General features: G+C 40.5%; 2 protein-coding genes across 2 annotated transcripts in view; both read right to left on the bottom strand.

The window, feature by feature from the left end:
• The window catches only part of dhx40 (DEAH (Asp-Glu-Ala-His) box polypeptide 40), a 29,443-nt gene extending 10,316 nt beyond the window's left edge, over positions 1–19,127 (bottom strand). The window contains exons 1-10 of the mRNA XM_060943736.1: positions 18,755–19,127; positions 7,213–7,358; positions 6,968–7,087; positions 6,616–6,843; positions 6,441–6,507; positions 6,194–6,325; positions 2,098–2,197; positions 1,822–1,908; positions 1,516–1,698; positions 1,345–1,425 (exon numbers count right to left, since the gene is read on the bottom strand). Of these exons, the coding sequence (XP_060799719.1) occupies positions 1,345–1,425; positions 1,516–1,698; positions 1,822–1,908; positions 2,098–2,197; positions 6,194–6,325; positions 6,441–6,507; positions 6,616–6,843; positions 6,968–7,087; positions 7,213–7,358; positions 18,755–18,929 (1,319 nt within the window). The 5' untranslated portion in view covers positions 18,930–19,127. The remainder of the gene's footprint in view (positions 1–1,344; positions 1,426–1,515; positions 1,699–1,821; positions 1,909–2,097; positions 2,198–6,193; positions 6,326–6,440; positions 6,508–6,615; positions 6,844–6,967; positions 7,088–7,212; positions 7,359–18,754) is intronic.
• A 1,932-nt stretch (positions 19,128–21,059) lies between these two features.
• LOC132901386 (zona pellucida sperm-binding protein 4-like) overlaps positions 21,060–22,867 on the bottom strand; it is a 33,826-nt gene continuing 32,018 nt past the window's right edge. The window contains exons 6-8 of the mRNA XM_060943735.1: positions 21,693–21,831; positions 21,393–21,456; positions 21,060–21,247 (exon numbers count right to left, since the gene is read on the bottom strand). Of these exons, the coding sequence (XP_060799718.1) occupies positions 21,168–21,247; positions 21,393–21,456; positions 21,693–21,831 (283 nt within the window). The 3' untranslated portion in view covers positions 21,060–21,167. The remainder of the gene's footprint in view (positions 21,248–21,392; positions 21,457–21,692; positions 21,832–22,867) is intronic.

Genomic DNA, 22,867 nt, shown 5'->3' with positions numbered 1-22,867 from the left:
TTAAATACAGATGACTAAACTCTGGTGATGAGGAGATTGTTTGCCTTTACTGTAGCTTTGGAGGCAGAAAATCAAGAAATTGCTTGTGTCACTTGACTGTATATACAGCCACAGTTAAGTGGGATGTCACTTCACATACCAGTGAATATTCCAAAAATAGCATGTTGTTAGCTTTAGCTTTGTTGCAACTTTGGAATATTGACAATCAGATATTTCGAATTTGATAGGTCATACATCTTGTGATATCTGATCAGAAAACAAGACAAAAAGTATTCATCTGCACTATGTCCTTGCTCTATTAGAGGAAGTCATGGCCTAATGGTAAGAGAAACAGCTTTGAGACTAAAAGCTCACTGGTTTGATTCCCTGGACCAGCAGGACTGGCTAAAGTGCCCTTGAGCAAGGCACCTAACCCCCAACTGCTCTGGTAAGAGTGGTTGCATACCTTGTGTCTGATTAGCCAAAGACAAGCTGATGACATCATCAGTTCGGATTATCAGTTCGGGTGGGAGCCTGGCCAAAACTAAATTAAAAAACCTATGTCCTCCATGTTTGTTTTTTCCCTCCTGCTTTCCCCTAGTTTCCAACCTGTTTGGTCAAGAAGATTTCATCTCATCTCATCTCATTATCTCTAGCCGCTTTATCCTTCTACAGGGTCGCAGGCAAGCTGGAGCCTATCCCAGCTGACTACGGGCGAAAGGCGGGGTACACCCTGGACAAGTCGCCAGGTCATCACAGGGCTGACACATAGACACAGACAACCATTCACACTCACATTCACACCTACGGTCAATTTAGAGTCACCAGTTAACCTAACCTGCATGTCTTTGGACTGTGGGGGAAACCGGAGCACCCGGAGGAAACCCACGCGGACACGGGGAGAACATGCAAACTCCACACAGAAAGGCCCTCGCTGGCCCCGGGGCTCGAACCCAGGACCTTCTGGTCAAGAAGATTTAAAAAATTAAATTAAATTTAAAAAAAGGCAAGCGGTTGACTTCACTTGGTACCGTTTTGAAAAGTTCATCTTCAGTTTTATTGAGGGAAAAAAGTGACAGGCCACCATGCAGCCATCCAAAAAGTGGCAGTTGAGAGGGGAAAAGTGTAAAAGCACCTTTACGAAATGTTTTGTTTACAAAATGTCTTTATGTTACACAATTTGAGTAATCCAGAGCAGGGACATTATATATTTATGGAATATTTCTTACCCATAATTATGACATTACTTTAATGTTGAGCGCATAACAATAACAAATAGCATACACAAAATGACCTAGATACAACTTGTTACTTCAAGCATACCACTTACACAGCATCATTAAGAAGCTTAAGAACATAACTAACCTGTCAATTGCATCAAACTGGTAAAGCTTCTTCAATGCATCCAAGATAAATCTCTCTTCTGGATGGTCTAAGTAAGGAAACCTACATGCACAGTGACAGATTAACCCTATTAAAGGACTCTACAGACAATTACAAGCTTTATTAAAACTAAAAGCCCAAAGCAAGCAATACCTGATAACATCATGGACTCCGAAACACTTGAGTGTGAGGATAACAGAAGTGAGGCTAGCTCTCTGTATCTCTGGTACAGTATATTCAGGCATGCAATTCTCCCAAAATTCCTTATTGTAGATTCTGAAGCACTTCCCTGGTGAGGTTCTTCCAGCTCTTCCTGCTCGTTGCTGAGCCTCACTTCTGCACAGTAACACCACCAGAATGTTTAGACGTAACAGAAATTGTGACACAAAACACAGCAGAAAAACTCAAAGGGCCTGTTTTTATAGCTTGAACATTATACACTGTTCATTCATTACTCACTTTGATATTGGCACCACATCAAGGATGTCCAGGCCAACTCGAGAGTCGTGATTCAATTGTTTCACGAATCCACTATCCACAATATATCTTAAAAAAATAAATTAAAAAACTTCATATGGCTTGCTGGACAGGTTTCACATAACTGCTTTCTAAGACCTTTCCCAATTTTTTTTCCATCTTTCCCTTTCTCTTTGCACATACTGCAGTATTGTAACAGCTTTGTGGTCATTTCCGTATCGGCCTGTAACGATGCTGAATGTTGCAAGAGTGATTCACCTGACTCCACTGATTGTGAGCGATGTTGCTGCAATGTTGGTTGCCACTACACACTTCCTCACACCTGCAGGAGCAGGATGAAATATCTGCCTTTGCTGATCTGCAGCCACAAAACAACCAAACACATGAAAAAATACTTTCAATGACTGTGGCCATGATAAGCTACAGTCATTACTTCACTCTGAATATATTTACCCCAAGAGCCAGTATAGGGATGCAATGTTCACACTTCAAAAAATTGTTTGATACAATACAGAAATCAGAGCTTTGAACATAAGCCAAAACCTATCGGATACAGAAATTCTCACATGAAGGCCAATGTTGCACTTGCCTGTAACTGTGTGTAAACAAGATGGCTGCTGTGCATATCCTGCGTTTATTCAGCAAATAAATAGCTTGATATTCGGTGCATGGTGCAATATGAATATAAATTGTGTACGAAGTATGGTTAGTGTTTAAAAGAAAAACCAAAAAAAACTTTCACACAGCCAACAAACCTACTGAAAAGTCCACTTTACATACTAGATCTTAATCTTCTGGCTTAGTGTGTAAACTTGTAGTTTTTGATTTTAGACACAGATCATGGCAACAGTCTGATAAGAGTCAGGTTTCTGTTACATGAAATATCCCCAGTGAGATGGTCACACATTTTAAAACAAACTGTTTCTGATTTGTCATGTCAGTCAACATCCTATGCATTCAAAGCATAAAACATGTCAGTGGAATAGACCGGAAAATGTGTCAAATCTAATCCAATCTAATACCAGTTCAAAGTTTCAAACTACTACTGGCCAGTATTGGTCAGTGTCAGATCAGTGCACCTCTGTTTACATACAGTACCTGTCAAAAGTTTGTACACCCCTACTAATTCATAGGTTTTTCTACAACCCCGATTCCAAAAAAAGTTTGGACAAAGTACAAATTGTAAATAAAAACTGAATGCAATAATTTACAAATCTCAAAAACTGATATTGTATTCACAATATAACATAGACAACATATCAAATGTCGAAAGTGAGACATTTTGAAATTTCATGCCAAATATTGGCTCATTTGAAATTTCATGACAGCAACACATCTCAAAAAAGTTGGGACAGGGGCAATAAGAGGCTGGAAAAGTTAAAGGTACAAAAAAGGAACAGCTGGAGGACCAAATTGCAACTCATTAGGTCAATTGGTAATAGGTCATTAACATGACTGGGTATAGAAAGAGCATCTTGGAGTGGCAGCGGCTCTCAGAAGTAAAGATGGGAAGAGGATCACCAATCCCCCTAATTCTGCGCCGACAAATAGTGGAGCAATATCAGAAAGGAGTTCGACAGTGTAAAATTGCAAAGAGTTTGAACATATCATCATCTACAGTGAATAATATCATCAAAAGATTCAGAGAATCTGGAAGAATCTCTGTGCGCAAGAGTCAAGGCCGGAAAACCATACTGGGTGCTCATGATCTTCGGGCCCTTAGACGGCACTGCATCACATACAGGCATGCTTCTGTATTGGAAATCACAAAATGGGCCCAGGAATATTTCCAGAGAACATCATCTGTGAACACAATTCACCGTGCCATCCGCCGTTGCCAGCTAAAACTCTATAGTTCAAAGAAGCCGCCGTATCTAAATATGATCCAGAAGCGCAGACGTCTTCTCTGGGCCAAGGCTCATTTAAAATGGACTGTGGCAAAGTGGAAAACTGTTCTGTGGTCAGACGAATCAAAATTTGAAGTTCTTTATGGAAATCAGGGACGCCGTGTCATTCGGACTAAAGAGGAGAAGGACGACCCGAGTTATCAGCGCTCAGTTCAGAAGCCTGCATCTCTGATGGTACGGGATTGCATTAGTGCATGTGGCATGGGCAGCTTACACATCTGGAAAGACACCATCAATGCTGAAAGGTATATACAGGTTCTAGAGCAACATATGCTCCCATCCAGACAACGTCTCTTTCAGGGAAGACCTTGCATTTTCCAACATGACAATGCCAAACCACATACTGCATCAATTACAGCATCATGGCTGCGTAGAAGAAGGGTCCAGGTACTGAACTGGCCAGCCTGCAGTCCAGATCTTTCACCCATAGAAAACATTTGGCGCATCATAAAACGGAAGATATGACAAAAAAAGACCTAAGACAGTTGAGCAACTAGAATCCTACATTAGACAAGAATGGGTTAACATTCCTATCCCTAAACTTGAGCAACTTGTCTCCTCAGTCCCCAGATGTTTACAGACTGTTGTAAAGAGAAAAGGGGATGTCTCACAGTGGTAAACATGGCCTTGTCCCAACTTTTTTGAGATGTGTCGTCATGAAATTTAAAATCACCTAATTTTTCTCTTTAAATGATACATTTTCTCAGTTTAAACATTTGATATGTCATCTATGTTCTATTCTGAATAAAATATGGAATTTTGAAACTTCCACATCATTGCATTCCGTTTTTATTTACAATTTGTACTTTGTCCCAACTTTTTTGGAATCGGGGTTGTATATTGTGACTATTTTCTACATTGAAGAACAACAATGAAGGCATCAAAACTATGAAATAACATCTGGAACATATATGGAATTATGTGGTAAACAAAAAAGTGTTAAAAATACAAAATAGGTTTCATATTTTAGATTCTTCAAATTAACCACCGTTTGCACACTACTGGCATTATCTTAACCATCTTCATGAGGTCGTCACCTGGAATGCTTTTCAATTAACAGGTGTGTCTCATCAAAAGTTAATTCAGGGAATTTCTTGCCCTCTTAATGCAACTGTTTAAGATCAAACAATAAATAGTAAATAATAAAATGCAGTAAACAGCCCTATTCCACAACTGTAGTAATCCATATTATGTCAAAAACCAAACAACTAAGTAAAGAGAAATAAAATCCATCATTACTTTCAGACATGAAGTATCTTTTAATTAATACAAACAAAGGAAACCTATTGAATCAGAAGACATGTCCAAACTTTTGACTCTTACTGTATAAAAATATTATGTTAAAAAGTTTAAAAACCACATTAGAGCTAAACAGAGCCAAACACACTGAAGATACCCATTTACAGAAGATGAAGGAAGCAATAAATGGCTCCAGTTAATTTGACAGGTACTCTGAAGCAAGGCAAGTAAAAGCATAAGGATAAAACTAAATCCTCGAAGTCTGGCTAGATGTTAGAAAATGCAGATAACCATGGTGAAAAACTTAGGAATTCTGTTTTCAGGTGAAATAATATTTTTAATTTATGATAATTTATGATTTTATTTCTTTTTCTATTTTTTTTTCTTTCCTGTGTGTTTGTGTAGTTTGGTGTTTGTTTGAGTGTTTTGTCCGCCAGTTGTGGTGTAGCTCCGGACCCAGTTTGGGGCGTCGGTTCCCTCCAGGCCTTGGTTCGCTGTGGGTGATGCCTGCACTCCCAGCTGTGGACTGCAGTGAGCCTGTTGCTCAATTTACATCGTGGCTGTCCAGCACTCTGTGCTTTAACGCTTGGGGTGATGTTCCGAGCGATGTTGCTCAGTGGCGTCGCAGCGGCTGTGCAGGCGGTTTGGGACACACCAGCGCTCTGCGTGGCGGAGCTTCTCTGTTCGCTGTGTGGATCCACGGCGTGGTGTTCGAGCGATGTGGCTGGCGGCGTCACGGCGGCGGTGCTGGAGATGTGGGACTTGTTTTCGTGCACCTTTTGGTGGGACTGTGGCTGCTACACCACGGGAATTACATCCTGACCCCTACTTGGTGGACTTTTTACTTTTTATTATATTTTTATTTATTTATTTATTTATTTTTTCTTTCCTTGTCTATAATTGTAAAGCGTCCTTGGGTTTTTTGAAAGGCGCTATATAAATTTAACTTATTATTATTATTATTATTATTATGATGGCAAACAAATGGACCAAGACTCTAGGTTTTCATCAGGGTCTCATGAATGCATGGAATCAAGTTGATACGTGTTGGTCCATTTGTCTGCCTATCTGTTTGAATAATAAATTTAAAATATTATTTCAACAGAAGATGGTTTGCCCAAGTTTTTCTCCACGGTTGTCTGCATTTTCTTACATCTAGCAAGATTTCTGAGCTCTAGTTGTTGTTTTTTTTCTTACAATGAGGATACCTGTTGGCATGGATCCATACAAAGGCAGAATAAGAAGGCCTTTGACTGTTCTATCATTCACATCATAACGGTAGTCTATGGATTCGGCCTTTTCAAACAGCATGTCACAGGCTTTCTCGATCTCAGACTGACCTGAAAGGACAATGGGGTAAACATACAAAACTTCAAACAACAAATTAAAAACATACTGATCCTCTTAGAAACTGATCTACAGCTAAAATATGAAATGACTAATATCCATGTTTACCTGTCAGAAAGACAAGTATATCACCACATGCTTCATTCGTATGAACATCTAAAGCAACCTTCACCACCTTAAGAAACAACAACACAACCATTACACACTTCATCTGGCTCTTATCAGAGGGGTTTTAAAGCTTTCATGCAAAAAGAACCCAAAACAATCAGTTTTCACAACTCACTGCTTTCACATATGCAGAACCATCTTTTTCCTTTGGTCCAAGCAAATTACAGAACAGTTCTTTGACAGGGTAGGTTCTTCCTGGAATTGAAAAAACAGGACAATCTCCCAAAAAACCACTGAGCTTGTCTGTTTCCAGAGTCGCAGACATCACTACCACTTTCAGAGGAAGCACACGGTCACGGGATCCTCGAGATGGAGTCTTTTTCAGCAATCCAAGCAAAATATCCTGTGAGAAACAGTGGTGTGAGAACGACACACACATCAAGGCACAATCTGGACAGAGTTTAATGGGAGAAAAAAGTACTTCAAATAGACACAAAAGACTTTTTTTGAATGCTGAATGATTATACCGTGTTGAGGCTCCTTTCATGAACTTCATCAAGGATCACAACACTGTACTGTGTTAAACTTGGGTCTGTAAGGATTTCCCTTAGCATACAGCCATCAGTCATGTACTTAATCAAAGTGTCCTAGGAAGAAAAGAACACAAGCAAATCATACTGGAGAAAGACGAAGATTACAAGGATACAAACTCACCGGTGTAAAAAGTATCTCACATTTATGTTTAAAACCTTAGAATCCTTTCGTTTCTTACCTTTGTGGTGCAGTCATCAAAGCGCACCTGATAACCAACCTGGTGCCCTAAACCGACCCCCATCTCCTGAGAGACTCTCTGAGCGACGGTGATGGCTGCCACTCTCCTCGGCTGTGTGACGCAGATTTTCCCATCACTACATAAACCTAAACACAAATATATTCAAACAAATATACAGTACCAGTCAAAAGTTTGGACATCCCTACTCATTCATAGGTTTTTCTGTATTTTGACTATTTTCTACATTGTACAACAATACTGAAGACATCAAAACTATGAAATAACACCTAGAACATATATGGAATTATGTGGTAAACAAAAAAGTGCTCGAAAAACAAAATACATTTCATATTTTAGATCCTTCAAAATAGCCAGTGTTTACCTTGATGATGCTTTGCAGACTATTGGCATTATCTTAACCAGCTTCATGAGGTCGTCATCTGGAATGCTTTTCAATTAACAGGTGTGCCTCGTCAAAAGTTAATTAGTGCAATTTCTTGCCTTGTTAATGCGTTTGAGATCGAAAAGTAAATAGTAAATAATAAAAATACAGTAAAATGGCTCTGTTCAACAATTGTACTAATCCATATTATTATATGGACACGAGTTTTACTGGTAAATATGCCACTCATATTTTTCATATTAGCTACATCTGGGACACGGAGAACTAAAACCATGACATAAATCTCTTTAGTATAAATACACAGGTGATTACAGAAAATTGCGCGCACTGATTGGTCAAGAAATTCAGACTCTTTCTGGATAATCACCTCAAGTGACTCTGCAAAATGGCGGCTAATCACTTTGTCATTGTAATTTAGAAAGAATTGCAAATGATGAAAGAAAATGCTGTCCCTAAAAGCACTAAAGATGCTACAAAGTTTGGTCTAAAACTATTCAAAGGTAAGGTGGAATTATGATTTATTTTATCGATTTCAAAACAAAGTATTTTATGTGAGTCGGCATCGATAAGTGACACAAACCTGCACTGTGCCGTTATTATATTTGCGTGCTGTTTTTGAAGTTTGAAATAAATTTTTTAAAAATAATCTCCTGTGTGTTTATACTAAAATAGTTATCCACCTTAGGCTCAGTGAATTTCGGCGAATAATAACCTCGACTTCCAGTTATTATTCACCAATATTCACTTCGCCTTCAGTGAATAATTGTTAAATATGTCACTCGTGAGGAAATCGATGAGTTGTTATGAAAATTTGGGTACTTTTCGTTTGTGAATATGTCTATATAATAAGAAAATCACATGCTGGCTTGAAGATATGAAGTTTATCTTCTCATGTTGAAAAACTTGCGTTTTTCATACGAAATACAATGCGGATGTGAGTGATATATTTGAAATAATGTTGGCTGGCGTTGAGTGGTATGTCTAATATATTCCATTCAGCTAGCATGATACTGAACGAGTCGAAGACGAGCTAGCTGAATGGAATATATCTGATATACCACAAAAAAAAGCCAGCCAATATTGTTATTATTATACATACACATTCAATGGAACAAACCTGGTGGTCATGTTTGTTTACAAATTGTCACAGTTGCTTGCTAGTGAGGAAGTTTTACGTGCAATATATATCTTATAGCATTTTCAATTCACTGCGACAGTTTATTTTGGGCACTGCTGGCGAACAAAGAAATGCTTCTGTGCCTGCACAGCAGAAAACTCTCTCATTGAATATTCGCGTCAGCTCCGACGTGTGAGGTCATGTTGTCTTGACAACCATGCAATATCAAACCATATTCAACGCTCATTCTCCATTGGGTAGAGTGACGTAATACACATAGGATAAGCGATATGCTAACAATATTGTATGCTATCAAACCAAATGAATGAAACGCACTAGAAGGTAAGAGAATACATGTTTTTACTCCATCCTAAAAGTGTCCTATATGTATATGTATATAATTCTCAATATTTCACTCCAATGATGTCACTCTCAGTGTTTTCCCGATGACTAGACATGCGTTGGGTGGCACGGTGGTGTAGTGGTTAGCACTGTCGCCTCACACCAAGAAGGTTCTCGGTTCAAGCCATAGACAGCAAAAGCATTAGTGAGGTCAGACCCTGGGGTTGGGTGAGGAGGCTGAGGGTGCACTTGCTGTTCTACAACCCCAAATCAGAAAAAGTTGGGACAGTATGTTGAAATTAAACCTGAAAACATCCATCCAGCATCTACAGCTGCTTATCCTGTTCTACAGGGTTGCAGGCAAGCTGGAGCCTATCCCAGCTGACTATGGGCGAGAGGCGGGGTACACCCTGGACAAGTCGCCAGGTCATCGCAGGGCTGACACAGAGACAAACAACCATTCACACCTACAGTCAATTTAGAGCCACCAATTAACCTAACCTGCATGTCTTTGGACTGTGGGGGAAACCCACGCAGACACAGGGAGAACAGGCAAACTCCACACAGAAAGGCCCTCGCTGGCCACTGGGCTCGAACCCAGGATCTTCTTGCTGTGAGGCAACAGTAGTAACCACTACACCACCATGCCACCCTGAAATAAATTATTTATAAATAATCTTTGACCTGTATTGCACTCAAAACAATACAACAGCACATTATTTGATGTTTTACCTCATGAATTTTATTGTTTTATCCAAATATACACTTATTACAATTTTGATTCTTGCAACACATTTAAAAAAAAAAAAGTTGGGACAGTAAATCATTGACCACTTTGGAATGTCGCCATTCCTTCTCACAACACTTAAAAAAGGTTTACAGACCTTCCAAGTGATGAAGTGTTTCAGGTGTTATTTTGTCCCATTCTTCCTGCAAATAGGTCTTAAGGTGTGCAACAGTATGGAGATCATCATGGTTATATTTTTTGCTTCAAAATTCTCCACACATTCACTATTGGGGACAGAGGGGACAGGCACTCTCTTCTTCTGCAGCCACGCCTTTGTAATGTGTGCAGAATGTGGTTTTGCATTGTCTTGTTGAAATATCCCTGGAAAAGACATCGTCTTGAAAGCAGCATTTGTTACTCCAAAATCTCAATGTGTTTTTCTGCATTAATGCTGCCATCACAAAAGTGTAAGTTACCTTTGCCAAAGGCACTGACACAACCCCATATCATGACAGACCCTGACTTATGGACTTGTTGCTGGTTACAGTCTGGCTGGTCTTTTTTGTCTTTGGTCCGGAGCACACAGCGTCCATTTCTTCCAATAAATGATCTGGAATACTGATTTGTCTGACTACAATACACATTTCCACTGTGTGATGGTCCATCCCAGATGCCTCCAAGCCCAGAGGAGTTGATGGCGCTTCTGGACACAGTTCTGCACAGCTTCTGCACAGTAAAATTTTAACTGGTATTTGGGGATGCAACTCCGTATTGTAGTGCTTGACAAAAGTAATCCTGAGCCCATGTGGTTATATCAGCTATAGATGAATGGCGGTTCTTGATGCAGTGCTGTCTGAGGGATCAAACATCACGGGTGTTCAGCTTAGGCTGGCGCCCTTGCCCTTGACGCACCGAAATTCCTCCAGATTCCATGAATCATTTAATGATATTATGCACCATAGAGGGTGAAATATTTAAATCCCTTCCTATCTTTCTTTGAGGAACATTGTTTTTAAACATTTGAATTATTTTCTCATGCATTTGTTGACAAACTGGAGATCCTCAGCCCATCTTTGCTCCTCAAAGACTAGGCCTTTCCTGGATATTGATTTTGTGCCAAATCATGATTACAATCACCTGTTGACATCACCTGTTTTAAATCACATCGTTTTATTGTTTTACCTCAGCCCTAAATTGCCGTCTCAGCTTTTTTTTTTTGGTAACGTTGTAGGAACACATTCTACAGTTCTTCCATTCTGACCTTAACAAACCATGAGTGTTTCTCAGTGTCAAGGAACAATCCTTAACAGCTGCATTTCAAGGATGCTTTGCCATCAAATTCTGATGAAGGACTGTTCCGCTGTTCAGGATCCTTCGAATTCTACCAAGGACTGAGTCCTTCGTTCAGAGAAATTTCAACGATGCGTGTGCATTCTCTGCGTTCTTAAAGCACCCACAATCCTATGTGCACATACAAGGTGGGACCTTTTCAATGACACACACCTGCTTAGCCTCTGAAGGACCCGACTAACCAAGGAAGCATGCATGACTTTGAGAAATACCCCATGTCTTCACAAACTGAACAATTGTGCACAGGTGTATTGACATGCTGGAACATGTTTGAGCCCTGTAGTTTCAGTGAAGGGAAATTGTAATGCTCCAGCATACAAAGACATCCGATGCTTGGAAGCATTGTGTGCTTCCAATTTCATAGCAACAGTTTGGGGGAAGGACAACATGTGGGTATGATGGTCCGGTGTCCACATACATTTGGCCATGTAGTGTAGGTGGTCTTACCCAGATAGAACCTGGTCTAGGAAAAAAAATGTATCTTTTGATCAACTTTCAGCTTTATTAGTCAAAACATCTCAGTGTAAGATCTCACACTTTATGTACAGGATGTCAGTCATGTGTTCCATTTAAAGTAGAATAATTTATAATTACTGTCATTTATTCACATATAATGTATGACTATGCAATGCATGTCATGTATACAACATTGTTGTTTTTGCATGGTCTGCCTTGCCTGTATTTAAGGAAAGGTCAGATTTGTGCATTATCATTAGCAGTCTTGCTGTCATCAGCCACAGTAACATCACTGGTCAAAACAATCCATAAAACCTATCAGTAGTGTCATCACTTCTCTATTTTTTAAGAGTAGAAGAAGCCTTTATTTGGTCACATGCACAATCAAGCACAGTGAAATTCCTCCTCTGCATTTAACCCATCTGAAGCAGTGAACACACACATGCACACACCCAGAGCAGTGGGCAGCTACAGTGGTGCTTGAAAGTTTGTGAACCCTTTAGAATTTTCTATATTTCTGCATAAATATGACCTAAAACAACATCAGATTTTCACACAAGTCCTAAAAGTAGATATAGAAAACCCAGTTAAACAAATGAGATAAAAATATTATACTTGGTCATTTATTTATTGAGGAAAATGACCCAATATTACATATCTGTGAGTGGCAAAAGTATGTGAACCTTTGCTTTCAGTATCGGGTGCGGACCCGGCGCGGGGGGGGCGTCGCCCCCTCGTGGCGACAGCCCCGCCCCCTCAACGGAGACTCAGATCACTTAATTGTTTTCTTATGAAAATATAATGTATTATAGACGTATTAATAATTTGCATTTTCAAATACGAAATATTAAGTGGTTGCGCATTGCACAAAAATACATTTCACATAAATCACTACTAAAACTGGCACGGTAGAACAAATCTGATTGGTTGTTATGATACAAGTGCACCATCTCTGCAATATCCTGTAATATGCAGTCAAGTTTACGGGAGTAGTCTTTCCCCCACCGAATTAAACGAATTCAATCACAATATTGTGAATCCATTTTCTTTCTTTATAGGCTAAGTTTATCTCCGTTTATGTTGGTGTATGTGTTCATATATGGTCCGCTTTGTGCGCAAATAGCGTAAGAATATGTGTCGTTGACGTCACCCCCCATGCAGCAGGGGTGAAAATTCATCACTTCAGAGTGTTTTGTCCCCTACACGCCTCAACTGGGATCATGGATTAAGTGGTTAGCGTTGACTCGGTTCGAGTCAGGAAGGCTATTACTGGTGCAGCCGCGGGGTCTGTTGATTTTTTAAAATTATGATTTTGGCCGCCGAGCCAAGTACCTTAGACTTGCATTGACGTTTTGTTTTCATGCCGCGGAGCTATTTGTATGTATTTTAAATTTAAAGGACTTGCCTGTAGGTTTGTGTGTGTTTTATGTTTGGCATCTTTCCGGTTGTACCGCGTGTCTGTGAGAAAACTGGAGGGGAGGGTTAACAGGTGGGCACGGGAGTTGATAAAGCGCAACTGCCCTGGTAATATGTCACATGATTTTCCCGTACTAAAGCAACCTTCGGGGCCGTGGTTTTGTGGTTGGCGCAGTTAATTGTTTGAAACATGTTGTCAGACCGCCATCACTACTACGCACTATATGAAAAATATTTGCCCCCTTGCGATTTCTTTTTTTTTTTTAAAGATATTTTTTTGGGCTTTTTGCACCTTTATTGGATAGGACAGTGCAGAGACAGGAAACGAGCGGGAGAGAGAGAGACGGGAAGGGACCGGGAAACGACCCCGGGCCGGAACCGAACCCGGGTCGCCCGCATCCACGGCACGGCGCCTTAACCACCCGAGCCACGACGCCCCCAGCCCCTTGCGATTTCTAATTGCCCCCTTAGTAAACTGTTCCTGGCGCCGGGCCTGATCTGGTGTGACCCCCTTGTGCAGCAATAACTGCAACTAAACATTTCCGGTAACTGCTGATCAGTCCTGCACACCGGCTTGGAGGAATTTTAGCCCATTCCTCCGTACAGAACAGCTTCAACTCTGGGATGTTGGTGGGTTTCCTCACATGAACTGCTCGCTTCAGGTCCTTCAACATTTCGATTGGATTAAGGTCAGGACTTTGACTTGGCCATTCCAAAACATTAACTTTATTCTTCTTTAACCATTCTTTGGTAGAACGACTTGTGTGCTTAGGGTCGTTGTTTTGCTGTATGACCCACCTTCTCTTGAGATTCAGTTCATGGACAGATGTCCTGACATTTTCCTTTAGAATTTGCTGGTATAATTCAGAATTCATTGTTCCATCAATGATGGCAAGCCGTCCTGGCCCAGATGCAGCAAAACAGGCCCAAACCATGATACCACCACTGCCATGTTTCACAGATGGGATAAGGTTCTTATGCTGGAATGCAGTCTTTTCCTGTTTCCAAACATAAGGCTTCTCATTTAAACCAAAAAGTTATATTTTGGTCTCATCCGTCTACAAAACATTTTTGCAATAGCCTTCTGGCTTGTCCACGTGATCTTTAACAAACTGCAGACGAGCACCAATGCTCTTTTTGGAGAGCAATGGCTTTCTCCTTGCAACCCTGCCATGCCATTGTTGTTCAGTGTTCTCCTGGTGGACTCATGAACATTAATGTGAGAGAGGCCTTCAGTTGCTTTGAAGTTACCCTGGGGTCCTTTGTGGCCTCGCCGACTATTACACCCCTTGCTCTTGGAGTGATCTTTGTTGGTCGACCACTCCTGGGGTTGGGTAACAATGGTCTTGAATTTCTTCCATTTGTTCACAATCTGTCTGACTGTGGATTGGTGGAGTCCAAACTCTTTAGAGATGGTTCTGTAACCTTTTCCAGCCTGATGAGCAACAACAATGCCTTTTCTGAGGTCCTCAGAAATCTCCTTTGTTCATGCCATGATACACTTCCACAAACATGTGTTGTGAAGCTCAGACTTTGATAGATCCCTGTTCTTTAAATAAAACAGGGTGCCCACTCACACCTGATTGTCATGCCATTGATTGAAAACACCTGAATCTAATTTCACCTTCAAATTAACTGCTAATCCTCGAGGTTCACATTCTTTTGCCACTCACAGATATGTAATATTGGATCATTTTCCTCAATAAAGAAATGACCAAGTATAATATTTTTGTCTCATTTGTTTAACTGGGTTCTCTTTATCTACTTTTAGGACTTGTGTGAAGATCTGATGTTGTTTTAGGTTATATTTATGCAGAAATATAGAAAATTCTAAAGGGTTCACGAACTTTCAAGCACCACTGTATGCTACAGCACCCAGGGAGCAGTTGGGGGTTAGGTGCCTTGCTCAAGGGCACTTCAGCCATGATACAGAGGGAGGGGAAAGGGCTATTCATTTTACTCAACTCCCCTCATATTTTTCCTGGAGGTCCCAAGAATCAAACTGCCAATCCTTTGGGCCCAAGACTGCTTCTCTAACCTTCAGGCCATGGCTACCCCTTTCGTGATATGAGGTTACAAGTGGTCAAGTTCATGGGCGTAACCACCATAGGCACTGGGAGGACATGTCCCCCCCAATATTGGGAAAGTACCAATCTGTCCCCCCCAATATTTGGCGTATTAAATCAATATGAGACAAATAATATGCCATCCTGAACTATGGCTATATAATGAATCCTTCACTTATGTCGGATTTACTTTCAATTTAGGAAGCACAGAGAAACAAACAAACAAACAAACTTTGCAACCACCCCCTATGATTGTGCACTTGGGTCAGCCCATGACGCCGTAGTGCGGCTTCGTTGGTTTGAAAATCCACTCAGTCAGACTGTCAGGTAAGCTGCTGGTGGACACATTCAAATGGCGGTAGCGGCAAAGAAAAGGAAGGACCAACGGGCTGAAATTTGCCTTTTTTCCCAGACGAGTCACAGACATGATGAGTCTGTCACAGAGAGTCACAGGCGTGATGGAGGAAGGGAACAGACAGAGACCTGCTCTGAAGATGAACTGGTAAAGAGCATTGTATTACGAGTCCTTAAAACAACTTTACATTATTTTTAACCTCATCATAGGCTGCATGTCATCAGTAGGCTAGTAATAAGAGCATACTATCCTTTAATTAAATGTAAATAAATTAAATAAAATTATCATTTTGGTCAGTCATAATTATAATTTTGGTCAGTCCCTCTATAAGAGGGATTTCACTGATGTCACCCAAAACCGGAAGTAAACAGACCCTGCGCCATATTGGAAGACCAACAAACTCGTGATTAGGGGGAAATAACGGCAGCGGTATGTGAACCCACGAGAATAAAGTGGAGTGGCAAACGACTTAAACAAACAAATCTGAGCTGTTTTATTTATGATTTATTGGCCCAACAGTAGACTTGAAAGAAACCTGTGTGAGACTTGGCAAAAAACTGTGGATATAATGGATAAGTCTGTGCATGATCTGTGGACACTTTGAGGTAAGCAAACGCAAGAAATTCAGATTTAAAACATGCTAAATTGGCCCCAAGTTGATAACTGTATGAGGAGCAAGCCTCCCAGACTTCTACAATATAATAATAATAATAATAATAATAATAATAATAATTTAGGATGGTTTGGGGCTTGCTCTCCCTCCTATTATATAAATAAAGCATAGTTGTTGTGTAGGCATATATCATAAATACATATGTATAATTTGGATACATTAACCTAAATTATGGATACCTTAATAGTAACAAAGTATTAATTTTTCAACTGAAAAGATATATTATTAAAAGATAAATATCAACAAGATTACCTTGGCCATAACTATGTGTAGGTTATTCTTAATAACAGCTGTAATATCACGAACCAAGCCACTAACAACATAATTGTAAGCCTGTAGCCATTTGTAGGCTTTCAAGTCATCAGCAGTGTAGGCACTGGGTGTAAACAACAAATAGTTTACAATGTCTGGGTAGCAAACAGATGGCAGAATTGGTGTCAGGTCCTCCTTATGTTTCCATTCTCCCTTGCCCCGAGTCTTATCATATGGGTCTAACCCATCAATCACAGCCAGTTTCTCCACATACCGTGCCCTTTCTGCAGCTGGTAATGTACTCACATAACCAGAATTATCAGCCATTGTGTCACTTCACTCTCGCTCGTAGTTTGTTTTATATTGTGAGTATGTATGTATGCATGTACTTGAGGTCTTCCAATATGGCGCCCTAACAAAATCTCGTGGTACGGTGACGTCACGCGGTAGCCCTCTATTCTTGAACGCCTCCATATTTTTGGGCCATTTATTTAGATAAAGTCAATATATTTTCTACAAAGTTCTATGTTGTTTTGACCTATTAACCAGGGTAATGCTCCTTTCTATTGAGGTATTTCACCCACGTGACCAAATCATGTGATGCTGCCATTTTGGACGGCACGGCTCGAATCAGTTTGAATGCGAGGAAGGCGACAAACGAAAAACATTAAAGAAAAAGGAGCGAGATGCAGAAAACACCTTCACTATCCAGCGACGTAGGGCATTTACAGGGCGAGCAGAGGGAGAGGTATTTGCAAAAATTGAGGTTAGCAGGCTTAGAGAACGACGTTTACCTGCTTCCACCAGGATTGCTCACTGACGTACGGAAGTACACAAAGCCCTCGTCTTTACCTGACTTCGGCCCACATGATCTGTATACCTATGTCGTTAAAAACCCATCGCCATACACAGGTATTGATCTGAAAGCGTATAAGAGCTTGGATGCCTACAAATATTTTGTGTCAGGCTGGGTAACATGCCTACATCAGCGGGTCGTCCCTGGAGCCGGTGGTCGCCATCTTATTACAGCTAAGGTTTGTTCACATTTTCATTTACTTTCGGTCCTCAGGATAAACAAAATATTATTAAATGTCATTGAAATAACTTCTTAGTCTGTTGAGACATGGCCCGTTATAAATTTGCTGTTACCAGGCAATGACCAAGAACTGTATTATTAGGGCTGGTGTAGTTGTAGCAGTGTACTAGCAGCTAGCTGTTAGCACTAGCTAATGTCAACAACAGTAGCTAGTATGTTACTGTAGCAATGTTTACGTTCAGTCATTTGGATGACTGTTAAAACCTTTCAGTCTCAAGTTTTTCCTTTACTGGATTTACTAGTTTACTGAGCTAGCGCGCTCGGGCAAGCTGGGAGCTAGCGCGAGCTAGCCTGCCGGCGGTCGGCGCACGCTAGCCGGCCGGCGCGCGCTAGCTCCCAGCTTGCCCGAGCGTGCTAGCTCAGTAAACTAGTAAATCCAGTAAAGGAAAAACTTGAGACTGAAAGGTTTTAACAGTCATCCAAATGACTGAACGTAAACATTGCTACAGTAACATACCAGCTACTGTTGTTGACATTAGCTAGCTTGACGTTCAAAATGGCGGACACCGGGGCGTCACGTGACCCTGTGACGTCAGGTGAAATACCTCAATTGCTTTGGTAGCCATTTTTTTGTAGCAATTTGGCATTTCTGCATTTGTTTGAAGTGTGTGTGTGTGTGTGTGTGTGAGTGTGAGTGACTAGCTCTGGTGTGACAGATTTTCATGCAATGTTTTACATGGTTTTTGTATGTTGTATTGCGTTACATGTTTTGCAGTTACACATTCTGTTTTGTGTTTTGCCTGATACACAATAAAAAAAAACAAGATATAAATGTTAACATGTTCATTGGTAATTGTATTCATCAAAACAATGTTCTAGATAAGCACATCTTTATCAATAGGCCCATATGAAAATTGCGCGAAATGCACTTAAAAATATTTTGGGAAGGGCTCAAATTTGGACCCCCCCAATATTTATACCATGGTTACGCCCTTGGTCAAGTTTAAAAGAAACACAAGCATACCAATGAGTTGTGATTCAATTTTCATTTCATGATTCATTTTTTAAAAAGACCTACAGTACTATAAAGATATATAATAAAGTTTGTGCATCATATAGAACTATTATAGACATTATTTCATTAAGAGCCATATAATTAATTAACTATCTGGTTTCCAATTAATGCCATAAACCACAAAGGACATGAAAGTGACAAAGTCGTGCTGCTGTTTATGAAAATGATCTTTATTCTAAAAATGCTAGTAATTTTTTTAAATAAATATAAATTTAGCTGATTTTTTTTTTCAGAAGTCACTCCCGTTTTGTGCACATGATGTGTTGCAGCTCACCGGCCTGATACAGATACTGCGGCAACTGCGTGGTTTTCCCGCTTCCAGTCTCACCAGTTACAACTAGGAACTGGTTTTCCTTTACAGCTTCTATTAGTTTGTGTCTGTATTGATAAATGGGAAGGTATTTGGACTCAGCGTCTCCTGTCCAGCTGGACTCTTCCGGCTTCGACATACTGTAGCTCAGATAAAGCAGTTATCATGTGTTCATTTACTAAAAACAAAACAAAACTGTAAACCAAATAATGAACATAAAGTTTCTTCTTCGTCGGTACAAATCGTGGTTTGACAACAGTTGGGGAAAATCTATTCTATAACTAGTTACACAGAATAGAATCCTACACAGATAACACTTTCTTTACTGATGCTTGCTTTCCTGCATCACGTGTTTGGTCACATGACGTCCTCAAACTCGCGTTGGTACCCCAACACGGTTAAGTGCGCCACTGCCATCTAGTGAACAGGAGGTGTAGAGCAAAACAAATGGATAAAGGAAACACCTATCATGGCGCATGCTTGTTTGATAAGCTATTGTAGCTCATAGTGAGTTAACTATTAGTTAGTGAAAGATATTTGGAATTAACTTAAATTTACACATACAGTATAGCAATGTGGCATAGTGGTTAAGCACTGTTGCGGCACAGCAAGAAGGTTCTGGGTTCAAACCTCACGGCCAACGGGGGCCTTCCTGTGTGGAGTCTGCATAGGTTTCCCCCACAGTTCAAAGACATGCAGCTGAGGTAAAATGCCCAGCGACTGATGCATACTTATTGCCGGTCCCAAACCTGGATAGATTGGGGAGGGTTCCGTCAGGAATGGCATCTGGTGTAAAACTTATGCCGAATCAAATATGCAGATCATCATGAGCCGCTGTGGCGAACCCTAATGGGAGCAGCCGAAAAAAGTAGTAGGATAGCACTACTACTATTTCACTTCATTACACCACTAAATATACAATACCCACTAACTACAAAATTGCAAACACTCATTTGAAATGTGTGAATAGTGTTGAAGTACTTGAGACTGGTCTTGGTCTCAAGACCACTTTTTGAAGGTCTCATCTCAGAATACACTGCATTTTTACTCAGTCTTGTCTTGGTCATCAAGAACATGACCTCACAGACTGACTGTGCTGATCGTTGCTGATGGTGTTGGCAAGTTCAAGGCCAGTATTTCCAAGAACCAATAGGCCCATGGGACTTGGGCTCGTGGATAGCGAACACTGAACATTACTTCAAAGTCAGGAAGGCTAAAGCATGGGCAGCATCCCACCAAATGAGGAACATCTGGAAATCCAATCTCTGGCCTGAGCTCAAAAAGCATCAGTTTATAGCCACTGTGGAGTCCATTCTAGTCTACGGCTCAGAGATATGGACCCTGACTCAACAACTGTCCAAGAAGATAGATGGCAAACATGTTCAGGATGGCCCTCAATGAGACTGGTGGGAGCGGTGCACTAACAACACCTATGGTGATCTTCCCAGAGCAACAGAAAAGATCAGACAATAGCATATAAGACTAGCAGGATATATAGGTCAGCAGAAAGATCCAGTAGCCCACAAGCTAGGCCTCTGGGAACTTCTCCATGGACACCGCTCTAGAGAGAGAGAGCGCATCTAACCTTTGTAGGTGCACTCCGCAGGGACACCAGACTTGAAAACACTGGCGAGATGCTTATGGTTGATAGACTGCTGTGGCGGAACACCATCAACACTTGGTCCTAGGAGCCACCCTAAGTAAGTTGTCTTGGTCATAGGGGACTCAGTTTTATTTCAAGACTGGTCAAGACCACAACTGCAGAGAGATCACTAAATTGCCTATGCATTGTTCAATTTGTTTGTCAACATTGTTACTGTGATTGGATGTAAAAATGTCCTGCTTGAAATACAACCAATAACACAACTCATTGCAAATTTGAAAATTTTCTTCCTTCACACACACTGGTCTGGTCCTGACTCTGTCTCACCCTGCCTTGGTCTTGACATGATCTCAATCCCTCAAAGTCTTCGTCTCGGTTTAGGTTGTCTTGACAACACTACTGGTCAAAGACATTTTTAAACGGTGATGAAAAAAATAATTAAAATTAATCTATTCAATAGAAGTCTCTAAATTTTGGGCGTGTTGTGTAAGGTTAAATGCGTGACCTTGAGACGGCTCTGACGTTAACTCTTCTTTCCACCATTACCAGAATAAACCGGACACTAAACATGGAAATCATAGCACACCCCAATAATGTATAAAAGCTTTGAGCACAAAGAAAAAAAACGTTCATCATATTGTGTCAGAAAGTGGACAAAACGTAAAACAGGTTTTGGCTTCCATTTATTACATTAGTTCTTTTACCACTATACACAAGTATTCAAACTAGTTTTCCAGGTTTTTTGAACACAACAGCTAGATGCCACTGATGCAATCACATGCCTAAAATCAGAGCCCCCCCTCGAATAACTAATCCTTCATTGAGAATCCTCTGGACACCAGACTGTCTCCTCTCTGTGGAAAAAAAAACACCACAAAGAACAGGAGGTTAAATTTCAGTCTACCAGTGAAACGAAAAACTATTTACAATAATTCCAGAAATGGTGCCATAGGATTAAATAAACTTATAGATCTTAAAATTAATGGATTATATATTCACTTCTATTGCAGGTCCTCAGACACCGAGCTCCTTTGCAAACTTCTGCATCACAATGCAAATAAATCTAAGAGACACCACATTTGATGCAAAGGTTTAAAATTATTGACTTAAAAAATAATCCTTGTAAAAATTATGACAGGGTCCTGGGACAAAATTATTAAGTTATTAAAATGTGTTCGCATCTAGTTAAGTGACCAGTCAGTTGACGTGACCAGTCAATTAGACATCTTTTGCTCTGAGAACACATTTCAATGTCTGAAACTCACGAAGGGTTTCAAAAGAAGCACATGAGAAATTTACAGAGTCATAGAGGTCTTCACTCTCCACAAAAGAGAACATTGTAATCTTCAGCCACTTGTGAAGCTTGGGATATTTTACTATATCGCCAGGCCGAACTTCTAGGACTTCAACTTTGTAGTCATCATCCTGTCGAGGACAACTGAGAAAATGGAAAATAAATATTGCAAGAAATTCCTTTTGTAACTTTGGTACATCAATACCACAGTATGTTACAGGGCTTTCCCCAAAGCGCAGCATGACGTCAGCACCGCGCTGTCACTTGTGCGTGCACAAAAAACAAAAACCCATAAATTAATGCAGAGTACTTTCCACACCTAAATATCTCTGATTCCCCTCTGAATAGGAGTAACAACTATAGAAATAGGAAGGCATTGTAATATATAGAGCGTGCACGCGATGTCATGAGGTCATGTGATATTTGTTTATCCGCCATTTTGGACGGCAAGGTCGCCCGTTCTAATTATGAAGTGTGTGGGAGTAGATCTTTCGAGAATGGTTATATCTTGTTCAACATTTGGTTGTACCAATAGACAGGGCCAAAAGGAGGGCCTGTCATTTTATAGATTCCCCACAGACGCGGAGAGACGCGCAAAATGGGTGTCCGCTGTGCAAAGAGAAAACTGGTACCCCAGTTCTACCAGCCGAATTTGTAGTGAATACTTCATATCAGGTAGGTGTAATCTTCTAATTCAATACTCCTAGTACATCTGTTAAGTTGATTTTCGGATTGAATGATAACTGCATACTTCGAAACTTGACAGTCTCTAACGTTTAAAATGGCTATGCCTAGCCCTACTACCCTGGCCTAGTCTATGACAATGTTTTATCTTTTTGGCTCATGTATGCCTTTGAAAGGCCAATCCATAGTAGGGATGGCGAAAACTAAAAAAAATCTTGACCGACCACCGAGCCTCATTAGCCGGTTAAAGTCGGTTAACCTATGAGTTTAAACAGGGATGCAAACGGTGGATGTGCCTTTTTCACGGCTGAATCGTGCAGATCCGATTTTTTTTTTTAGGGGGGGGGGGCGTTGGAGTGTCTGAATAATTTCATCAGAGTAAATTCTGTATTAAAATTACTAAATAAGCAACATAGGACATATTAGTATGAGAAGGCGGCAGTGGGTCGGAAAGCTGCGCACATTTCCGCAGCTTCCGCGCAGACGTGCGCAGCTT

Source organism: Neoarius graeffei, chromosome 17 (assembly GCF_027579695.1).
Source record: "Neoarius graeffei isolate fNeoGra1 chromosome 17, fNeoGra1.pri, whole genome shotgun sequence".
Lineage (NCBI taxonomy): Eukaryota > Metazoa > Chordata > Actinopteri > Siluriformes > Ariidae > Neoarius > Neoarius graeffei.
The sequence above is the reverse complement of the archived record's forward strand: the minus strand, read 5'-3'. Positions and strand labels throughout refer to the sequence as shown.